At 41.7% G+C, this 23558-nt stretch overlaps 1 protein-coding gene across 2 annotated transcripts in view; it reads right to left on the reverse strand.

Moving 5' to 3' along the window:
* Nucleotides 1–20792, reverse strand: part of l(3)76BDm (trafficking protein particle complex subunit 8 homolog l(3)76BDm) — a 149924-nt gene extending 129132 nt beyond the window's left edge. The window contains exons 1-6 of one of the 2 annotated variants that reach the window (XM_070530480.1): nucleotides 20340–20792; nucleotides 17161–17367; nucleotides 13968–14057; nucleotides 12447–12612; nucleotides 8131–8281; nucleotides 7032–7107 (exon numbers count right to left, since the gene is read on the reverse strand). In XM_070530480.1, coding sequence (XP_070386581.1) covers nucleotides 7032–7107; nucleotides 8131–8281; nucleotides 12447–12612; nucleotides 13968–14057; nucleotides 17161–17367; nucleotides 20340–20496 — 847 coding nt within the window. In that variant the 5' untranslated portion in view covers nucleotides 20497–20792. The remainder of the gene's footprint in view (nucleotides 1–7031; nucleotides 7108–8130; nucleotides 8282–12446; nucleotides 12613–13967; nucleotides 14058–17160; nucleotides 17368–20339) is intronic. The other variant, XM_070530481.1, reaches the window with a different exon arrangement.
* Between the last annotated feature and the right edge of the window lie 2766 nt (nucleotides 20793–23558).

Genomic DNA, 23558 nt, shown 5'->3' on the forward strand with positions numbered 1-23558 from the left:
CGTGTTTCATTTGGCGCCGATAGTACACCAGTGAGAAAAAACATATGGACCAGGGATCGTAAGATCAAGCTGAATTTCTCCACTGCATGTGACCGCAACTTGAAATGGAGAACTGCAGTCCAAACTTGGCACTGAAAACTGTCTAGTGCACTCGTCAATTTCAGTTAATACATGCTAAATCGAAGAAGTTCAGTTTTTCCGTAGTCCATATACTTTTGCTCACGGGTGTACACAGCGATACTTTGCTGTAAGCAGAAAGTAATAGCCGTCCGCAAAACCTGCCATGGATAACAAAAGAAATTGTACGCTTGAAACAAAAGGCGGAGAAGACTAGAAAACAACATCGGAAGCACCCCTCTGAAAGTAATGTGCACAAACTTTCAGGGCTACTCACTCGTTTAAACCAAAGCATTAAAAACGCAAAAGATTACTACCACAATGTCACTATGAAGCAATTTCTCCTTTAGTCCCCTGCAAAATTCTGGCGGCATTTTTCTTCAATATCAACAACTGTGCCCAGCCTCTGCATTAATGGTGAAACAGTATCAGATAAATTAAAAGTTGCAGAATCCTTCAACAACTTTTTCGTATTTGGCTTGTATCCTGCCTAATCAATTAACATTGCTTGTGCACCACTTGCCTAATGCCAGATTTTCTGCTAATTTTGCACTCACACATAAAAGTCAGCATTCCTTTAAACCAAAGCTAAAGTAGCAAGTTCATGCATCTACTTCTATGCTAGTACAAATATTGATTTGTTTCACTTCGCCGCAAAATTAGAAAAACTGCTGCTAATTTCAGCTATGTCACTCTGACCTTAACAGGGTCACCAGGTTGTTTCATTCACAATTTTCAGAGTATGAAGAAACTTTTACCATAGTAGCAGTTCTAACAAAAACCTCTCTTTACATAGTTATGTGCACAGAAGCTTTGTGAGAAAGCTTTTTAAATTGTTTAAGAGCCCAATGAGTAATACATCGAGCTATAGCAAATGCCACACATAACTGTGAAAGGAAATTCATAACGGCAGGTAACTTACTGTTATGACACTCTGCGTAAGAGAACTGTGATGCCACATGTGTTGCTCATATAATAAATACCTTCTATATGTTATGCCTCAAACAAACAGCATGATACAAGTGATTAAATATATGAAGGCAGCCTTACTTGAATGATGACATCTATGCATCTTGACTGCGTACTATTACTATGGCACTTTTTGGTGCATAGAACCAAAGTGCACAGGTGCCACAAATTATATGACAAAATACACTCTCCATAGCAGCACCATAATCACATTTTCTAGTTTTGTAGAAGAATACCTCAGGCACTAAAGCTAGCCATTAAAACCCTAGATGAGTGCCATTCAAATATAATATAGAGTTCAAAGATTGGGTGTATTACATCATAGGTAGTACTTCAACACTGCCTGATCGTAGTTATGTGGGATGTCAAAAATCGCACAACTTTTAACTAATTAAGATGAGCAGATACTTAAGCCCTTCATTCGCAGCCCACAGCAACCAACTTCTCATGACGCACATGAAATGATGAGCGGTTATCAAATTGTCTGTGGCCAACAGAGGGTGCAATTATGCAGGGCCCATTTGACGAGAGCCATAACTGATCATATTATAGTGCAACAAGAGCATGAAGCTTGGTGCTTCTGTTTATCATCAAAGAAGGCAGACAAGCTATCATAATTGCACTAATGGCACGGTAACAGTGTTTACAAAACATGCACATCACACATGCACATCCGCCTGAGTCCGCCACGCTTCGACTACACTTAACCTCACCACAAATATGATAATCCTTACGAAAAGCCTAGAACCACAAATGCCTGTGAGACATCTGTATAATGACTACCACCATTAAGAAGAGAAACAGAAGTTAAATTGCTCTGCAATAAAGTGTGGCTGCTTAAACATTTCAGACAAGCTGGCATGAACAATACTAGATACAGGACGTATAGGTAGGTACTATTTCTAAAAAGCTGTGAAGCACTTTGCCCTTTGTTCTGCAAATGTCTTGAGAAAAAATATGTGGATTTCACACACTAGGGGAATCTATGTAAGCCAAGCTTTCTGCGCTGTCTGCGTTGATTGCCGATAATTAGAGGTGATGTTGACAGTGCATGTTTAATTTCTTGAACTTTTAGCTTAACACAAGAGTGGTGAGTTGATGTTAAATGTTACGTGTGCACCACTGCTCTTTGTCTGCTTAGTACACAGAACACACAGGGGTAGGTGTTCGCTTGAAGTGTTGTTGTGCACCATACTTCATAACCTATGAGAGAACTGAGCATATGAAATTGCTCCACATGGCACATCGCATCGTGGCAGAAGTATTATAATTGAATTATGGGGCTGTACGTGCCAAAACCACAATCGGATTATGAAGCACACCATAGCGGCGGACTCCACATTAATTCTGACATCATGGTGTTCTCTAAGTGTTCCCTAAATCTAAGTGCACAAGTGTTTTTTATTTCGCCCCTGTTGAAATGTGTCTGCACCAGTCAGGATCAAACCCGCGAACTCAAGCAATGCCATAACCGCAAAGCTACCGTGGCAGCCACAGAAGTGTTGATTTGACGTGCGACCGCTTCCACAGTGTCACCTAGACCCTACGGTGCGTTTTAATGCGGCTCTGCTTCTGCACACCCTGCGTAGTTGTCCACTTGACAAATTTGCATGGTGTCTATTTTTCAGAAATAGCAGAAACGTACCATAGCTCGAACTTAAATTTATACCGTTTGCCCACAACTGCAGTCGTGTTTACAGTAGTAGCGTTTCCTTGCCTTCTCACATCACCTTTTCCCAATCCCCACCCCCCTATGGGAACTGCAAGCAAAGAGTGGCAAGGCTGTTACTCGCTCATTTCACGACTGCGTCGGTCCTACCCACAGGAGTAGGACTTCCCATATTCATTTTGGAGTAATTTTTGGAGCAAGTAAAATTGCTTTTTGGAGAACTTTGGAGCAGACGAAATTGCTTTTTGGAGCAGCTTGAAGATTAAATTTCATTTTGGAGCTGTTTGGAGCAGACAAGATTTCATTTTGAAGCAGTTTGGAGCAGGCCAATCTGAATTTTGGTGGAATAATGAAATATGGCAGCGCACTTCAAAACCACAATGAAACAAAATAAACCAACAAGAGCGCTATACTGCAACTTTTTTAAGCAACATATTAAGCTAAATTATGAAGCGGATTACTCTACTACTGAAACCATCTAGTGCATGCAAATTTGGTAATGGTGCCTGTAGATATTTAATTAGTGATAGAAATCATAAAAACATGCATTCTGCAATAGTGAGTCCAAAATTTCGAAGAGTAGCCCAAGACATTTTTCATAAATACATTTTTCTTCAATGTCTCGACAGTGTGGGTGAAGTGCCTGGAAATGTGCTTCATTAGTAGACGCTACGGAGAAACAATAGTGATGAACTACTGTGGTTTATTACTGCGATAGGCGTATTTGTGCCGGCTTGGCCGGCATCGCTGTGATGTTCCTTATAAAATTTAAGGGCAATAACACTGCCACCGTGCGCCGTAAGCTGCGTGTGCAAGTGAAAGCGTGCGACGATGAGGTGACGATGGCGGCTCAATCTCGCATGCAGAAGGGAAGAAAGTGGGGAGAAAGCACGTCGTCTTCCGTCGTGCCGAAGGCACCGAGGCAGGGCAGAGGGTGTTCTACTCTGGCAACTGCTGCGTATGGCGCGGCCACACGGGCGCTATCTTGAAAGTGATCTGCGATGGGGACAAAGTGCCTGCAGCAAGAGCTGATAGCTTTTTGTGTGCTGTGCTTGCTTATTTGAAATTATGTTCAAATTTGCAGAATAATTACACTATCATCATGGGTGGGACTCCTGTGCGAATTGCACCGTTTTGATACAAATGCAAATTCACCGAAATTGCACCACACTGCACCAGAACGGCTGTGGCATGTGTGGTTGGCCGCGAACAGCGAGTGTATTCATTCTCCGAAAAAGAGTGCAGCCATTTACATTCTGCCCACCACACGACGGCGCCTCCCGCACACTTACACGTAATTTTCAAGCTTAAAACACTGGACTTTTCGGCGCTTCCAGCAGATGGCCAGCGCGCGCGGACATTGCCGGCTGTTAGCCCTTCGCCCTTAGCTCTTCGTGATAGGTCAAAAAGGCTCCGGCCTCGCCCATACGGGCATAAAAACAGATTGGAATACTTTTAAGTTATACAGGCCCTGGGCAAAGAGACGCCCGTCCACTAACCCCCTGCAGCGCATGCCTCCCTGATATCTAGTTAGTTCACAGCACCCTCAGCATACTTTTCGTTGTTTTGCACCTTATCTAGGGAGCACCGCGCCACTCAACCCGCTCAACCAAATTTTAATATACCCTAAATACAGCCGTCCTGGCCGTTTCGACAGCATTGACAACAGTAAGGAGTGGCCATGCACGCCCTGGCCACCTGCCGTAAGCGCCGAAAAGTCCAGTGTTATAAGCGCAAAAATTAGGAGGAAGTGTGCTGGAGGCGTCGTCGTGCGGTGTGCAGAATGTGGATGGCTGCACTCTTTTTTCGGAGAATGAACACACTTGCTATTCACCGCTAAGCACACATGCTGGAGCTGTTCTGGTGCAGCGTGGCACAATTTTGGTCAATTTTCTGTGTTTGGCACAGTTTGGCGTAAGAATTTGAGTTTGTATCAAAATGGCATAATTGGCACAGGAGTCCCACCTGTGTACCCATTCTGTGCCTCCTCTCCCCTCCCCCTATCTGCCATTCTACCTAGTTTCCTTCTGGACTTGCATGTTATTAGAAAGGTAAGCGCTGCATTAGCCTCTTGACAGCTGTCAAGAGGCTAATGCGGCAACGCCCAAGGAGCTCTGGAGAGCACTGTGCACATTCGACGCAGTGCAAAGGTCCAAACAAGTTCCTAAAGTCACCTTTACTCTCTGCCGTGCTCCTGACAGGTATACACAGGCTCTGAACCACCCCCAGATGTGGTGTGCCATAAACAGCAGCTACAGCAGCAGCAGCAGTGGGAAAGTCATAGGAAGAGACAAAAGCTTCACTTTAAAATATAAAATTAAAATTTCCTATACAATACAAGGAGTGGAAAATCGTGATCCACCCAACTCTAACACGAAGCTACATGTGTTCCTTCTCAGAAACAAAGTTACGTAGTTAAAGAAAAAATTTTCCTGGTCCAGGGACAAATCAAAGTTCCTCCACCATACAAGCATTTACAAGACTGATTTGCCACAACAAAAGGAGTTTAGAAAGCATGAAAGTACGAAGCATCGTCAGTTGGTTTGCATTCAACATAGCAAAGAGCACAGGTAATGGAAAAAGGGATACAAACTGGGCACAGCGCAAGTGTTTTAGTCATATAAAAAACAAGACGCTAAAACTAAGACGACAAAACTAAAAAAAACAAGACGCTTTCTTGAACTGCAGTCACTGGCCGCAAATCATGTTCAACTACCCGGCAGTGATTAAAATTACAGAAAATGTCTTGTTTCATTTTGGTACGGTCATGCACCCTCTCTGTGTATTTGTTCGTTGGTGTCGCTGTATCTAGGGCCAGAGCCATCACTGACCCCGTAGACCTCCATCGTGCCGATCTTGGAAACAACATGCTCAGGCAGCGTGCAACTGAAGCAGCATTTATCATTTCTTCAGAGACCAGCTTGCAAATTAAGAATGGCATTTATCATCTTAGTGGATATTCTGCTATTTAACTTAGATTTACCCACATTTAACTGGCTGAAAACACACTCAACATCCGCATTGGAGAACGCCAGCACCAGTCCTGATAAAGCGCAAATAGCCAACTGCATTTTCGGATGTATTTCACCAGAGCCACTAACAAGCTGAAATCCCCTAATGTACATCTGCGAAAATGGCAAAGAGTGAAACTGCTATGAACTGCTGAAGCTGCTAGAGCTATAGAGTGGAGGCATGGAGGAAGAAATGCGAAGCACTGTTTGTGAATGATGATCATAATTCCTTCTTCCTTCCAAAGGGACATGATAAGCTGTATATTTGTGACGTGAAGCACGAATATTTGAAAAAAAAATCTTACGTTTTTATATTGCCAGAAAAGAAGGCAACATTACACGAAAACCACTAAAAAACCCACCACCTGCAAGCGAAGAAATTTTGCCGCTAGGACGGGCAAAAGAAAAAAAAACTAAATTTAGAAGGAGAACTGCTAAACTGGCAACACTGCTGTGGCCCTGTCAGATGACAAGATCATCACTTCTGTTTATCACAAGCTTCCTCTGAGACAAAGAATGTGGATGGCACCCACCTTTTGATGACCTTTCTCCTTTTTCTGTTACCTCCCATTAGCTGACACTGAGGCTCAAGCTCAAAGAAAGGGGTCACACATGGCACAACAGCTAAACAACTGATGCTAATCTAGAGGCATTGGCTTCTGCCTATTTTGAGCTTCATAGGACCAGGAGAAACACACAAGCCCCCCCAAAAGCCTGGTGACAGTTCCTATCACTTGCAGAGTCGCTCTTTAGCTACTAACACATGGCATTTTATAGACTTAAGCAAATAATAGAAAAAAATTAATTCTCGGGTCTTACGTGCCAAAACAACTATATGAATATGAGGCACACCGTAGTGGGGAACTCCAGAATGAGTTTCACTCCCTGGGGTTTTTTAACATGCCCCCTATGAACAAGACACGGGTGTTTTTGCATTTCACCCCCGTAAAAATGTGGCTGCCATGGCCAGGATTCGATCCCGCAACCTCGTGCTAAGCAGTGCGACACCATAGCTGCTAAGCTACCACAGCAGGTAAGCAAACTATATTTAATAATCTGCATATACACTTTAGTGTTATGACACTGCAACCACCGTATCACGTTTCTGTGACAGCATGCAATGATAGTTTACAAATATATTCTGGATTTCTAGGCACACTTTTTTTTTTCACGGAATCAGTCTTTTTCATTTTTTAAATACTCCACTTTTACAAGCTGTATGTATAGTGCACGCAGAGATCTTAGTGAGAAAGACTCAAACTTACCTTGCTGAAAGGCATCTTCATCAAGAGAAGAGTTACTTCCTCGAAGTTTATCAGGACACTCCAAATTACTCGTCACCTGCCAATGAAACAACAGCAAAAACTTTATAAGTCATTCTGTCACTAACATAGAAGGAAAGGATGAGAGGAACAAGGCAAGTCAATGCTGACCACCTTTACCAAGACCAAGATACTTTTCTCGCATACACTGACCAACTTTCAAGATGGAGGAACAGCAAGACAACAGTTCTGTTCCCTCATAGTATAAAAAAGTGTATTAAAAATGCACTAGAGCAGAAAGCAGCAACGGCAACCTTGTGCAACTCAAGGTAAGAATGCTTAAGTGGAGCGAACTGAGAGAAAAAGAACAAGTTCGTTTACGGCAGAATTCCCAGTTAGACTGCTTGGGATCAACTGAAGCAAGCAGAACCCATCTGGAAATTTCACCGTTAGTTCAAATGATTTGTATTTTACATAGGAGGTGAATTACACACTGAAAAAGTATCACATTTAATTTTCATAAATATGGTATCTACCCCTGCTTACGAAAAAGCCATATGCCATCGCCAATGATTCGTCAGGTATGACTAAATCAAGCAACTGCTACAGCGACTGCACTAGCCTTTCTTAATGAGAGGGTGAACAGCACATTGCAGGCATCCAAAACTGGTACAACAGGAAGCTCTGGCAATGCACAGTTCTGTTCCCACTGACATAAGATCACTCAACACAGTGCCCAATACAATAGAATATAAAATGACTATCCCTGTAGATGCCCACTAGGTGGTCCTCGGATGCAGCCAGTATGAAAGAGTAGCTGAAAAAATTTCACAGAATGCACATTAAATGTGTTAGCTATGGTTCCCATATATTTTGCAGACAGAACCTATTCTACTGAAAGCAACCGATGGAGCTTTAGTTCCAAAAGTTTTGTTTCTGCCCCATGCAATGTCTTCAGCTTATTATATAATAGCTATATGTACTACACAGAATACAGCCTTAATGCCTTAACCTTCACATATACTTATCACTCAAGCCTGCCTATCTATCAACACTTCTACCATTTAAACCATTCAACTAAGCAACAAAACAGAGACCGCACCTTATCAGGTGCCTCCAAGTGTAAAAAAGGAGACCAAACATCAGGCAGACTCGTAGCATTGGGGTCATTTGCAGGGACAGAGTTCATCTGGAGCAGATGGCATGAGTTGGCACCATAGTTCCTCTTCAAAGTCTGGAAGCTAGCCTCTGCCCTGGAACAAATGCCATTTATACATAGCAGCCCTCAAGTAGACAAATTTTTTTAGGTAACTGTGCCCCACTCCCCCCGTACCACAACACACATACACATAGACAATAAGACACAGATTTGTGATACACAAAGACTTGCATAAGAAAGCCATGTCAGCTCGCATCGGTACTTGTCAGAAATAATGTTTCAATTGGAGAATGATGGGATTTTCCACTATATATCAGGGTGGGTTGTCTAAATGTCACATACACCAGAAGATCCTAAGCACAGCCTGTCAAACTACATATTCCTCTTGTAAAGGGTAGCTCGGGCTATGTGCGCTTTAAAATAATGCTAGAGAACAAATGTCAGTGATAGGTACAGCAGGTGTGTTCAACAACAGCTAAGTGTAAAAATGCTCCCCTAGGAGCCTATTCAATATTGAAGCCCACTGCAAATCAATATCAACCTCAGCAACCTAAATCCCATGTTTAGTTCTGAGCAAGAATAACTGGAACAAAGGGGTTCAATTCTTGTTCGTTACAACCATATTAAACAAACAGACAATAAGGCCAGAGAAATCATAAGGGAAATGAATTAGGTTTAATCAGCACAGATAAATAACAAATAGAGAAGGAATGAAAATGAACAGAAGGACAACTTGCTGCAAGTGGGAGCCATATCCACACCTTCTAGTCATACGGTGCTTTACCAATTAAGCTATGGTGACATCCATCCTTCTGTCAACTTTCTCAGGCATCTGTGTAAGTGTACAGTGCTTAGCGATTGAAATGCGATACTCAGAGTCTGTGGCTGGTGGCACTTTTTGAGCCACTGCTGAGCACTGATTGATCACTGAGGCTGATTAAGTGTAGTATACAATAAAGGTGAGAACCTTTGTGATGCACTGTGACCGTATTTGGTCACCCAGCGATCACCCAGTGCTCTCGTGCCACAAAAGGCACTGGCCACCATGTGGTCCAAGTATCATGTTTCAATCGCTCTTCAGTGCACACTATTAGCACTGGGAGTGTTAGCCAGCGACACCCACAGTAATGTCAGCTGATGTGGAACATTGTTTCAACAGCAGGCATCATGTAATATGTGAACTTAGCAGCAGGAAGTAGCAACTAGACCTCATATGCTACCTAATGACATCATGGTTGCCAAACTTGAGCCTCACACTATGTAATGCGCGAGAGGCATACAGGAAACTGGGGGTCTCGACTTTTTGTTAGTTGCAACCATATGAAGCAAACAGACAATGAAGTCAGAGAAAGCATAGAAGTTAATTGTTACATTTAATTTAAATGTAGATATAAAAATGAAAAGGGAAACAAAAGTAGATGAATGACAACTGCCACAGGCAGGAGCTAAGCATAGCACAATTTAATCCATTCGCTGCTGCCTGCCGCGCACATGCGGGCCTTCTGTGCTGTGAATTTTTTTACCGAAAGGTATAGTATGCTATACACTCATTTTTCTTTTCGTCACGAGCACCTAGGTCGAATATTTGGTGGGCAAGTTATAAAACCTACATTTACATACACTTGAGAATTACTCAGATTTTACTCTGTGCAATTTTTGAAGTCACACATATTTTATTGTGTGAAAATGTTGGAAGCCCTCCGGCATGGGTTATCGTCCTCTGGTGAATCCGAGTCACACCTACCATCAGATTACCCTTCTCCAAGAAAGGCTCAGAAAAATTGCTGTCATCACAAGGCTTGTCATCGCTTTCACTGTCGAAGAGAATATCTAATTTCTCACGCTCAGAAAGAGCACGATGGCCACCAGACGCATTTATACTCGAGGCGATCAAATAATCCAAAAGCATAGAAAAGCTTGTTCCAGTAACACAGGTAACTAGTGTCATACAGCAGTAACATATATAACCATGCCCAATTAAACCTACACATTCTGCCATCCATCAATAGCTTCGAGAAATACAAATTACAGCTGCCCGGCAATTCACTGGCTTTGACAGTATTGCCACTGCAGGTGCACCCGGTGGTTCACTGGCTCTGGCAGCAAATGGAAGCTACATAGACTTTTGGTATGGCAATTTATTACAGCTGCAACAGAAAACACCTAAGACTTCCCAGTCTATGTGCTACAAATAACAAAAAAAGACACTGTTGTGAACCATGTCAGTTTACAAAGTGGCAATTTAGATTATGCATGACTAAGCAAGGTGTCACATGTGATAACCAGAAGCTATGGCAGACATGGGAAGTGGTCAGTGACCTCACATAAGGTATGAGGACACTCTTGAAATATGAAATTTCTTGGAAAATTTGCATTGCTAACTTTTACATTTTTATGCAATCCCGCACACTACTCCACCTACCGCAACAAGAATCATGCATCTACTTTGTGCCATTCAAAAGTTACAGGATAAATTGTAGCATACACTGTACTTGGCGAAACCAAAACTGATAAATTTTGGTTTCACTTCTTACTTTACTTTCCTTTTTTTTTAACAATATGTAAGCATTATTTTTTTGCACACATCAATAATATGTTGTAAAAATGTAAGATTTTACAATATTCTGCTAATGTTATGATTAAAGGGCCCCTCTCCTCACCAGGTCTGGCCATATTGAGCTGACAAGCACAGAGCTGTGCTGTGACGTCACTCATAGTGACCCATGACTTCGAAAATTATTCAAAACAACATCTGTTATTTGTGTAATCTGTTGCTTCAATAGATTAATCAAAATTCCGAGAAATAATAACACACACAAACCGAATGTCTGCATGTTTTTTGTTTTACTTCGCACGGCAGCAAGAGAGAAGTACTTCTGTTTTGTCTGCTTATTCCCACGTAGCGCACTCGTGTATGCAGACAACGAAAATATGTCATTTTCTACCATGTTTTAGTGCGCAATCATGCTCTATGATCCACTTGTGTCTGCCTTAGTATTCATGTAGCACTGACTTATACCACTAGTCAGGTGTTCTCGTGCACAGCGCGCAAGACCGTGCGCTGTGCAAAACGAGACAAATGCAACAGCTCGCGCACGACACTGTCAGTGTCATCTTGCCATTCGTCTTGCCAGACGTCCGACAGGGCAAAGCAAGCCAGAAAAACAATGAGATCTGATGAATGGGCAGACTACATCGAGGAAGCTCAAGGACAGGCTTGCAACAAGTCTGGAGCATATTAGACATCTAGAACTTCTGCTTTCATGTGTATATTGCAACTTAATAATCTTTACTCTTGCTTTTCGCAAAACACGACATTCCATTTTTCTGCTACACCATCATTGATGAACTTTTACTCAATTGAGGTTTTCTTTTGAAACTTTTGAGCATGTTTTATTTCGTATGAACGTGCACAATGAACTTGGATTATTGAATTATACAAATTATATTTTATATACTGCCTGTTACCTCAGAATATAGGCTTACAAAAAAGCATTTTTTTGTGTTTCTACTTTTTTATTGATAACTGCTCAAATACACACCACATATTTTTATCCTAGTTCATTGGTAGCTTTGTATAAAGTCCAAAACAAATGCTGGTGGGAGGGGCAAATTTTCCACTTCTTAAAAGAAAACATTAAATTTAAAAATTGCAACTGTTTTTTTTTTTCAAAGCTTTAAACAGATGCTTTCAAATGCTTTGGCAGAGCTCGCAGCAATGACCGCGCACAATATTGACTGGATGAAATCTAGTCTAATAGGCCATAAAAGAAACTGCGAGTCACATCTGTACCTGGAGTCTCTCAAGATACGATCTAGAGAACACATGCTCAATCAAAACAAAGGAACCCTCCCCCTGTCTTATGCGTGGTGCTTGCGCCACATGCTAAAGCCTATTTAAACAGGCACTTCAACCTTTTCCGCCCACTTGTGACCAAGGCTTCCATATGGAAACTGAAACGTGTTGTCTTTTAAATAAGTTTTACATGGTCGGTGTACGTCTTTCTTTGTCAAACAGATAAATAGCATTAAAATGGTCCTCATAACAAGGCACAGCCAGTACTACAATTTTAATCCCAAAAATAAAGCTTTTCATCTGCAGAGTGTCGTCATACCTTCATCAGACAGTAAGGACACCTTACAGAACATTTTTACAAAGGGCATACATATGCAGCAAGAAACAAACATGGTACCAACGGTGAACAGTGAATTCAATAAATTTACAGTGCTTTTAACAGAGAAGTGTTTAAAGAGCTCACTTAGTTTGGTTGCCTTGAGACACATCATGAAGTAGAAGGTAATACTTTAGGCACTGTGGAAAGAACCATCGCTGGCTGCCTTCAGACTGGCCTGCCTGGTGGCCTTGGGCCATTTTCTCAAGCTCTTCCTCTGGAGAACCATGTTCAGAGGACACCACAAAAATGCCTGATAGGTCAATAAGGTGAAATAACCTCTTTGATGATTTCACAAAACATAGTGGCACACAATGGGTTCAGCTAATTAAGATCATCTGTACCTGTTGCTGCAGTTTTTTAAAAAACGGACACATATTGTCATGTCAGGCATGGCATAGCGTGGTTGAACATTTTTATGTTCCAACTGTTTGATAACTGGAAATCCAATGCTGCCTCCCAAAAGCTCAACCGATTTTGAATCATGAGGTCAGAGATGGAACTATTGCCACATGTGCACTAGCGTGCTCTCTCAGTTGGCAGAAGGTATGAGGTGCTACCCAAAAGTTGAAGGAATTTACGGTGTAGTACATCTTTCCACCGCTAGGTGTGGCAAGCATTATGCCTTGTGTAGCATATATAGTGTGCCGACAGCCATGCAGCTGAGAGGACATTTTGTTCAGCTTGATTTTGCAAAGTTGTGTTTCAGTGATCCAGTGCATTTATTTTTGATCGATATGATGTATTTTAGGAGCAAAGAATCTGAATCAAGTATTGATTCAAACTTAGCAACACTGCTGCAGAAACCCATCATATGCTACAGATATACAGATGCTCTGGCTCACGGGTAATGCCATGAGCCAAAGCAAGACGTTCTTGTGGTACAAATGCTGCTGGATGAAACCAAAAGACAGAGTAACAGTTCTTAGTTTAGGTTGGTCACCTTCTCTGGAGCTTTTGATCCATGCATTGCCTCCATTTGTGGCTCATCCTTGCTACCACATTTGTAAATGCACACAGGCTGGCTGTCATTGAGAATTAGGTGTTTCCTGGCAAGGCAGTTGCTTTTGACTGCATTAGTGAGTAAAGTATGTACAATAGAAATTATGTATGTATTACTTCTGACAAGTTGCTTCCGAGGTGTGCCTCCACAATGCAATTTTTTTCAACTACTTGTGGCATGAAAATAGCATGCAGCATCAAGAGCAGCATCAAGTTTCTGTACAAAATATATTTATGCTACTTTTCCCTGTAATTATAGCAAGGTTATGCAAATGAACATCAACCAGTTAAAACCAGTTTGAACCATAATTTTTTTTACTGTAGAGTTGAACTGGAAGTGAACCATTTTCAGCGAAACAAAACAAAAATCAGAATCAAAAAAGTTTTGCTTAGACACTATGGTCACAGCAACTTAAAAACATTTTTTCATCCAATTTGCAAGAATATGAAAATAAAAAGAGTGTATTCCAAATATATGATTACTTTTAAAACGTAGCGAACTGCCACAACTTCTGCAATCATTTCTGGGGAAAATGTGCATGAGCCGAGCTCACAGGCATAGTGCACTCGCTTTGAGTTTAGTCACAAGGGAGCATTAAAGGATACAGGCAAGAAAATGCCGTGTAAAATCATGTTCCAGTGGAGGCAGGACCCGAAAGAATGCATCCCTGTAGGAGTAGAACCATGGCGTAGATGCTGAAATTTGAAAAGGAGAAAATATTTATTAGGACCAAAGTAGAAAGATGCCCACTCACCACAATTTTGAAGAACTCTTTGCACTTATAGTACGGTCAATGTCTTTTCAGTCAAGTGAACATGCAAAGTATTCCGACTATGTGAAAAACAATATAGGTAAGAGACAACCATTTTATTTTAAGCAAGGAAACTGGGGACCCTAACGTAACTCCTAAAGCCCATGAGCAGTCACTAAGTACTGAACAGAAAAAAAAGAAATATACCTGTTTATTCTTCCTCCTGTGTTCAGTGCTTCCGTCTTCAAGTAGCCTTACCTTATCACACAGTCTAATCCACAAAAGGCAAGTTTTAAGTGCACATAAATGCTAAATAATTTTCTTTAGTTATATTGTAGATAAAAAGTAAGTTCAGAAAGTTTATCATAGTATAAAGCAAGTTCCCTCTGAGCAGATTCAGATATGGAAATTAGAAGTTTAACCTCTGGAATGCTATTTCTTTAATTAAGCATGCCAGAACACAAGAAGCTATGGGTCTTTTTCGTTTTTCTTTTTTTTTCTATGGTGTAACAGCAACAATGAAACTTTATGTAAAATTTTTCTCTGTATAGCTTGGCTGAAGATATCATGCAAACATTACACAAAGCACCCCATGTTAAAGAGGCCCTGCATTAACCGTCTAATACTACCAGTTCTGTCTAGCTCTTTTCTCTGTGTCTCACAAACAAAAGCACATGAAGAATAGTAGAAATTAGCATGCACAAATGAAAGTCATTTATTAAAAGAAATTACAAGATACAAGCAAATTAAAAATGCTCTGACTTAAGTTCTGGCAGCTTTCACTCTTGCCCTTCTTTCTACAAAACACCATTTCGTGAAGCAAAGTGCAACAGCATATCACAGGCATGTAGGTTGGTGTTGTAGTTTAGAAAGGTAGACAATTCAGCTTGGCTCAGAGGTTGGTGAGCAGGTTGACCAATTTCAGACTCAAACACATTGTTTTCACTGTTAAGTAAAAAATTTGCAAGTTTCTAAACCCAGTTTCTTCGTCTTATTGCTGTCTGCAATTTTTATTCAAAATTGGTCATCTGATATACATTTTTGTCTTCATGAGTTCATTTTGCCTTTCATATGTTCCAAATTTCTGGGTGGTCTGTACTTGTACATCTACTTTGATGCACAACTTTCGTCAGAAGCAATACACACCTAAAAGGTATCATTTCTTAGCTCAATGCTGTAATCCATTATAGCAACAAGTTCTCTTTTTTTTTTTCGCCTAATGTTTTTCTATTAAATTCGGCCAAATTGCTAATTGTAGGTGAAGATTGAGTGCACAAAGTATATTTTCAACTTCAGTGAGCATTATCTTTACAATATTTGGATAAATTCTTGTGCAGACAAGCCGTACCACTTATTTGGGCATATCTTGAGAAGCTTTCCCTTTTCTTGTTTTGTCTGGTCACCCTGCTTGCAGACATGAGTTGCATTGTTTAAATGCCTTTACTATACAGCTATGCTCCATACGTTCATGTTGCCTGATACAGAATGTACAGTACTCAGCAACTGAAATGTGATACTTGAACCACATGGCCTGCCAGCACTTTTAATGTGAGAGCATTACTTGGCTCATCATGCGAACCCACCATCCTCAGTAACCTGTGGCAGAAAAACGGCACACAAATTACATCATCTTCATCTAACTAAAAAAAAAAGTGACCACGGTGAGGATTCAATCCTCTGCCCCACCCCCACTGCTACCGCTCCGTAGCCAGGCCCATTAACCACTGAGCCGCTGTTGCATTGTGCCACCGTTGCAACAGGGGACAGTGATGAATACTTTCAAGCCTGTGTACATGGTTGGGATCTGCCTGATGGACAATTCACTAGATGGCAGAGCGAGCGGTTGCAGAGATGGCACGGCAAGCTTCAGCCGCTCACTCTGCCTTTTGTGTTGTCGGGGGCCCTCAGATGCAGTCGCCAGAGCCCATGGACGACGATTAAGAGTAAGATGCAACATGCTTCAGGTACCCATCGGACAACAACTACGACATCCCCCCAGAGTATGGGGTGGAGTTCACCTACAAGCCCAAAGAAATTTAGTGTGCACTCAGAAAAGTACTGTCATCACTCGGCAAAGTGGTGTCATCCTGCTGAAAAGTGATGTCATCGAGAAAGAGCACTCAATGCAATGTGCATGAAACACTACTTTAACGAGAACTCCACAATTAAAACTCAGCTAAGAGATCGCAATATGGCCAGTTTGTCGTCTTTCATTGTTGCAACCTCATAAGCAGCAACATTACACTCGAAAACATAATGCAGCAGCACTAAACTCAACAACATTACGTTTCAACACTAAACTCGGTGACATAACTCGGGGACACACTCAGCAACAAGTAATGCTCTCGCATTTACACATCATAAGAATTGCTAAGGTGTCCCCATAGTTTTTTGCATTACCGGTAGGCGGGGGGGGGGGGCACCGAACTGACGCATTGTGGTATACAATGAAAGCAAGAGCCATTATGATGCATCGTGACTGCATTTGGTCCTCCAGAAATCACCAAGCACCCATCAGTGGTGCAAAAAGCGCCAGCAACAATGTTCTTTGAGCACTGCATTTCAATCGCTAAGCACTGTACATCATTGTTACCAATACTTTGATAAATGACTAAAAGCTACACTCCAAAAAAAAATGTATGACCATAGGGGTGTATCTTGTCCCCATACATTAAGAGTCATCTGTCTTGTTTACACCTCTTTTACTTGAAAAGGTGTGCGCTCACTACTTTCCTGTCAAGAATGCTAAGTCACGGTGATAACACGCATGCCATTCATGACCTGGAAGTACTGGCATGCAATGTTAAAGAAAGGAAAGCCACACAAGATAGATGACTGACTATTAATGTTTTGGAGACAAGATAAGCCCCAAGGGGAGCAAAATTTTCAGAGTGCATAGCACAATACAAAAAGTAAATCTTGTTTTAAAAGAAAGTAAAAAAAAAATTAGTGAAGGCAATATTCAGTTTCTAAACCAAAGAAAATTATTTTACTTAGCTGTAGTAGCTGTGACAAGTAAAATGGAATTCGTGGTACTAAGCACATACTTGACACAAGTAGATTGTAGCTGCCCGCCTTGATCTTTGTGAGTGAGGCAGCATTCTCATTGAGAGGAGGTTGGACATTTGAAACTGAGTCATTGAGCAATTTCTTGGCAGCTGCCAGCTGTGGCACAGGACTATTCAGGTCTCGAATGTTAAGGTGCAGCTTGGCAGCTACACTCCCCTGGAGCAGATTTGGCGGCCTCACTGCCACTGAAAGAGGAAGCATTATTCCATGCTATAGCAGATAAGAAATAAAACTATGTTTAATACGAGAAAACTAGCAATATTGGAAAAAGCAGCACCAAAGCATCATAATGCTTCGTTACATAAGAACATCAAGTAGGAGACCGCTACAAAGGGATGCACACAGAGGGTGCCACACCACCTCCTACATTTTCACGACTCTTTGAGAACACCTTTACAAGAATGATAGTTTATAAGCAGGCTGCAAATGACACCCTAAATAAGGTTTCTGGCTACAGTACATGGTGGTGACAAGATGTGTAGAGCTACCAAAGTTGTAGCTCACAAATGGCAAAGCTACATGTCTACCTGACTATTGGATGTGATATATAGATATGCCCAAGATTATCAGATTTATGTCCCCTGTTTTGCACAACATATTGCACCTAGGTTCCTTTTTTCTCTTATGACAGAGAGAATTACCCTCAACTGTTTTCATAACACCACATATTCTGGTGTTTTTTTTTGTTTGTTTTATTAATGAATTATCTACAAAGACACCCTACAGATACTATTAATATATCCATAGAGGCTAAAGTATGAATATTAAAGCACTGATTTTAAAGGGTGTGCACACACATTCGTAAACAAACATGCCATTTGTTCAGAAAGTGCAAGCACAGAAAGAAGAAATGCTTACAATGAGGTGCAATTCCCATGGCGACTATATGCACACAAATATTTTGATTACTTGTTTCATGAGTCACACTTATATGGAACAATATTAAATTTTTGATCGCGTTTAACATCCCAAAGCACTATAGGGGATATGAGGGGCGCCACAGTGGAGTGCGCTGGATAAGCACAACCTGGAGTTCTTTAACAAACACCCAAAGCACAGTGCATGAGCGTTTTTCCATTTCCCACCCTTAACAATATGCAGTCCCTACTTCTGGGAGATGGTACGCATGTGATGATACGACACCCTCCTCTTCTCTCATTTTTTGCATGCACCCATTTAACCTAAATGCCCCTTGAAATTGTTGTTCTGCTCAAGCAGTGCACCCCCTGAGCCCATACGTAGCAAACCTTCAAGATGATCAACGTAACAGTAAATGTCTGCCTTTTCTTTTAAAGTAGCTTATTTATTCATGGAAAACCCTTTAGTTTTATGCCACCGTTGTGTATAGCATATCTTAAAATTAAAGCCTCGAGTTGAAGGCTTAACACTGCAACAACAGAAACAAAGGAACAGTGCCTCCTCCCTTGTCCATACTTCTGAAGCACTTGCAACCTTCTTTGTCAACTACCACCAAGCCCAAAAGTCTGTGGTGAAGTCCAAAGACCTTTGATCACTTGCTTGAAATGAACAAACAATTCTGAAGTGACACAAGCAAAACTATCTAAGAAGCCAAGAGTGAATGAATCTTGCATAAGAAAAGGGCAATTCCACTAGTCCTGCCTTGGTTTCAGCAAATGCTTGCTTGTTGAGTCGTTAATCCACCCAATCGAGACACTGAACTAACTCGAACCACTGCACGCCCGTTTAAAAATGCATTTCCAAAACAATAGACATAAAATTTCATGAGGTAGGTGGTTTCAATTACTGTAATTACAGATGCTGTGCATGTCTAATACAATGGGGACGGCAATTAGACTAGCCCACAATGTAATTGATGGAGGTAACGCTTCAATTTTGTTCAATCATGAAGTGCAATTCTACCACAGAAACATCTGCCAAACGGACTGAAACTTCACATGATTAGATTTCAACTTTAGACCATCACTTTTAAATTCGTTCGGCGCTTCATATGTGCTTTATGTAGAATTAATTGATAAGTACTCATTCAGAATTGAGTTCTTACAAAAGTGATCAGCTTAATTTCTTTCCCTTTAAATGAGCAGTCGTTCCATAAACATACAATTAGGGCATTACATATTCATATAGGTGATACCGAAATCCCATAACGTGTAACTATCATGAAACAGATTTAAAAACAGCATTGTCTTTTTTTTTCCAAGTGGCCTTGGAAAATACAAGTCCACTTGTCGAAACATTGGCTCCTGCTTTTACCTTGTTCTCGTTTTGCCACTGTTGAAAGCTACAAGCACAAGCAAACTGCATCCTTACAAAAGCCCATGCAACAATGGTTAAGCTACAACTAGTATAATTCACACTACCTCCCGAATTATAAAACCCTAAATGACAAATGAAACTACGTCAAACGAAATCCAGTTGCACAGTATTATCCTAAAGTACACTAAGGCAAGAATGCCAGTTTCTGCAAGGTGATGAATGATAGCACCTTATGACTTGTAATACATTACAATCAGACGTTTGACATCATCATCTAGACATTAAGTTTTGGATCAAGGTTATGAAAAATCGAAAAGTAGGGTATGTCATTGACTGAAAAGACAAATAATGTCTGGGAAAATCATGCCAGATCAAATGCCTCAGCGACAGCTTCGAACGAAGGAAAATCAGTAATGAAGTTCAAATTATATTTGCCGGTTGTAAGATGCCTACAGTTACAGGAGACGGAGGTAGGCGCGCAGAAAGCGTGAAAAATACGCATAGCATATCATCAACCATGAAGTTACGGCACGCTGGCAAATGTTACCCTGGCTCTCGCGGTCAGTTATGCCACTAGCTCTGGAGCTTTCTATGTGCTACAACGTGCCACGCTAGCCTAAACACGACTTATGGACCTAATTTACGCGCGGTAATAGAGTGCAACCACACATGTAATCAGCGTCAACGTTAGTCGAATGCACTTACGTACTATGCACTGCACAATCGACATGCGCGACTCAGGAAACAAACCAACTGACAGCGCTACTACCGCAAGGTAGCGATGTGGCTTTTGTAAACTATATTCACTGGATAATTCTAGTATCATTAAGGGCGATAAGTAAGCGCCATTCAGTCCTCCTAAAATCCCTTAACTTCAAAAGACGCTGATGCGTGTACGCAACGGAACAAGCTGGAAACCTACCTTCCACCTGCTGGCAGAAAGGTTGCAGCAGTTCTGCGAATGAGAGATTGTTCCTTCTGCACACATCTTCGGCGTCAGAAGTGCACTGCACCGTTACCGTCGGGGCGAAAACGCCTTGGATGAAATCCTCTGCAGTCCGCTTGTTGGCGTTCATCATTGTAAACCACTGCTCCCCCTAAAGTGAGGCCCCACGAGTTCATGTGCTGCGCCGTTTCATTCTGGATTTGATCGGTGTGCGGTATTCACTTGCATGCTTCTACTGCTTCTACTAAATGATGATAGCCGCTTACTGTTGCATTCGTTCAACCTTTCAGTAAGTTTCTTACTGATTTTAGGCAGCGAAGCGGCAGCCGCCACCTAAAGAAAGCATTCTCAGCGCCGGAAGTTGGCCTGCCCCCTAGTAGAAAGCCAAGTCTACGATCAAGTCGCCGCAAAGTAGCCAAACCGCAGCCTGCCGTGTAGCGCGACTGTGCTTTTGAGCAAAAACATAATGTCTAGCTTTAATTTCACGATTGCACCGTTGCACCACCAGAATTTCGGAAGATGGCCGTCGATCTACGCGACATACGTAGCAAGCATGTATCACAGTAGTATCAGCGTGGTATCGCTGTGTCCCCAAGTAATGAAAGTGATTACTAAACAGGCTGGCATAGAGTGTCCGAAGACTGCTTATTTTTGTGTGGAGACAAGAGAAACTGGTTGACTTAGCCCTTCAATACTTTTGTAACTTTCGGGGGAAAGCACAGGCTTCCTTCATACTAGGAACCACAACCTGCCAGGAAGGTATTCATGAAGAAATCCGATCAGCTTCGAATAGTCGCCCAGTGTCAAATAGATATCCTAGGGGTGTGTCGAATACGTCCTGCGGTAGCCCGTTACATGACCGGTTGGCCACACTTTCCGTGTCATTTGGACATTTCTTGCATGTCCGCGAGGGGCATCATGGGGACATGATGTGTATGTACGTACATGTATATTTTACAGACGAATGCCAGGACCTTTTGCGCAGTACGTCTTTTTTGCTCTCATGTCTTACGGTCGCATCACACGCTGTGTGACAGATGCAACGGGCAGAGCGCCCACGCATCAAGAACAGATACATTGCATGCACACATTACGTGCGTGTGCAGAAGTGCAGCGTATACTCATTCTTCTAGGCATTCCGCCAAGCGCAAGTGACTTATTGAACTAACGAACGCTTTCAAAGTAAATTGTGTCAGAAAATTCGCAAGGTGCGCCGTACGCACGAGCTGCAGACATGATAGCTTCGGATCGTAATTCTGACATGCAAGAAAATATCCTGTTATGAGGAAACTCAATGACAAAAACTCAGTTGGAGAAAAACTAGTCACGTGTATGTCAAACGTCCACGTGGATAACCTTGGGACATTCATAGTAGGATAACCAAAACTGGACGTCCAGCAGATGTCCTAGCTGTTTGTATCTGAAATGGCGCCTGGGTATTGGGACATGATTCGGATGTCCTAGGGACGAAGTGTTTTCATTGGTGGGTAATGACGAAGGGCAAATTAAAAAGAAAAGATTTCCTACATGATACGGCCGTTACTCGTACATAGGCACCTGCGTGCGACTGCTCGGCACAAACTTCACGAAACATTAACAAAGCAGTCTTTTAGTTTTGCGGAGGTATTCATAGACAGCTCAGCAAACATTTGTGTGGCTGTACCCTAGCACAGAGGCAGCTCTTGACGAGAAGCATCACAAATTTTCCTCTTCTCAAAAGGATGTTGCTCATGCATATATATATGTGAATGTTTACTTCAGTTGATACTGTACGAAACAGTGCAATACTTGGGCGTTATATTGTGCCAGCTATTGCACATTATGAGCATAACTGCAAATTTCTTTGTGGTTTAGATCTCAGCCCTGTCTCTACATATACTTAAGGAACTAGTGGGTTGCTGTCACCACAGATTTAAACACCAAGTACGCCATTACCTGAGCACTCCCCACCTACTGTGCTACTTATGTTGCAGACTTTCATCTCTACGTCATTTTACACCATGACTCTCCATGCGAATTATTCGTAGACAATGGTTGTACCGTTTTGTCCCGAGTTATCAAGGACATTCTTCATTTCTGTTCTAACCAGCTCAACTGAGCACATTCTGCCATCTACCAACCAACACATTGACCCCCCAGTGCTTCAGCTGCACCCTGACCGAGATGCTCTTGATGTTTGTTTCAGCTAACATGAGTGAGATTTTGCCCCCAACACTGCCTCACATTTGTGACATTTGCATACTATAGAGCTCTCACCACAACACTGCTGGTTTGGCAGTGTTGTGGTGAGAGCGCTCATTTATTATTTGGCTGAAAGCCAACGTTACCTTTTAGTAGCTTACTACCACCTGCTACAAAGCCGATCAAGTGCGTGTGTGATGACTGCAACGGCCAATCATACATGACAGACTGCTGCCACTCTGTTGTTTGTGTCGCAACCCAGTTAGAAGTGTGTCTATAACTGCCAGCTCATTTTGAACTGAGTGGAAATGAGCTAAGCTAATTTTCCACTCAGTTTACTTGTGTTCTCTTGGCCTCTATGTGTGGCTGTCCGAGAAACACCTATCTTGTTACACCAGCCCTTACTGTAGTGTGCCAGGTGATTGAAATAATGTTTGAAATAGCTCAAACATTATTACCTTCCCTGATGCCATCCTTTTTGCTTTCTGCTGACATCATTCACATCTATCGGCTCAAGACCTAAGACTGTATTCTTGACATTTACCTTTATTGCGACCAGGACAGTGTTTTTGCCACCAAGGGTAGTGCTATGAGACTTGAAGCCAATGACAGAAACTTGTTGGGTTGGTAAAGACAAGCTCTCACATGAGCTGCTCATGTTGCTCAGCACTGTGCTCCTTTGTAAATATAATCTGTAAATAATCCTTTGCTTGTGTTTCGTTGCACGTAACAATATATTACAGAGTTTGAGGTATGTTTGGTATACAAGGACATTTTGCAACATACTGAATCCTATAAAGTAGGACCCTGCTTATAGTCAAAATCATGAGAAAAAGGAAGTCATTGGTAACTATCCAGGCATATTCTGGCAATTGCTTTGCACACTATTGCCCAACGTGAAGCTTAACATGATTGCAAAGTGAATTCGTGCATCCTGAGAGCAAGTTAGTGGTTGATTCGACATACTAAGGCAGCAGCACAGGAAGGACAAAGGATACAAAAAATGTACTACTG

This window comes from Dermacentor albipictus, chromosome 1, assembly GCF_038994185.2.
Source record: "Dermacentor albipictus isolate Rhodes 1998 colony chromosome 1, USDA_Dalb.pri_finalv2, whole genome shotgun sequence".
Taxonomy (NCBI): Eukaryota; Metazoa; Arthropoda; class Arachnida; order Ixodida; family Ixodidae; genus Dermacentor; species Dermacentor albipictus.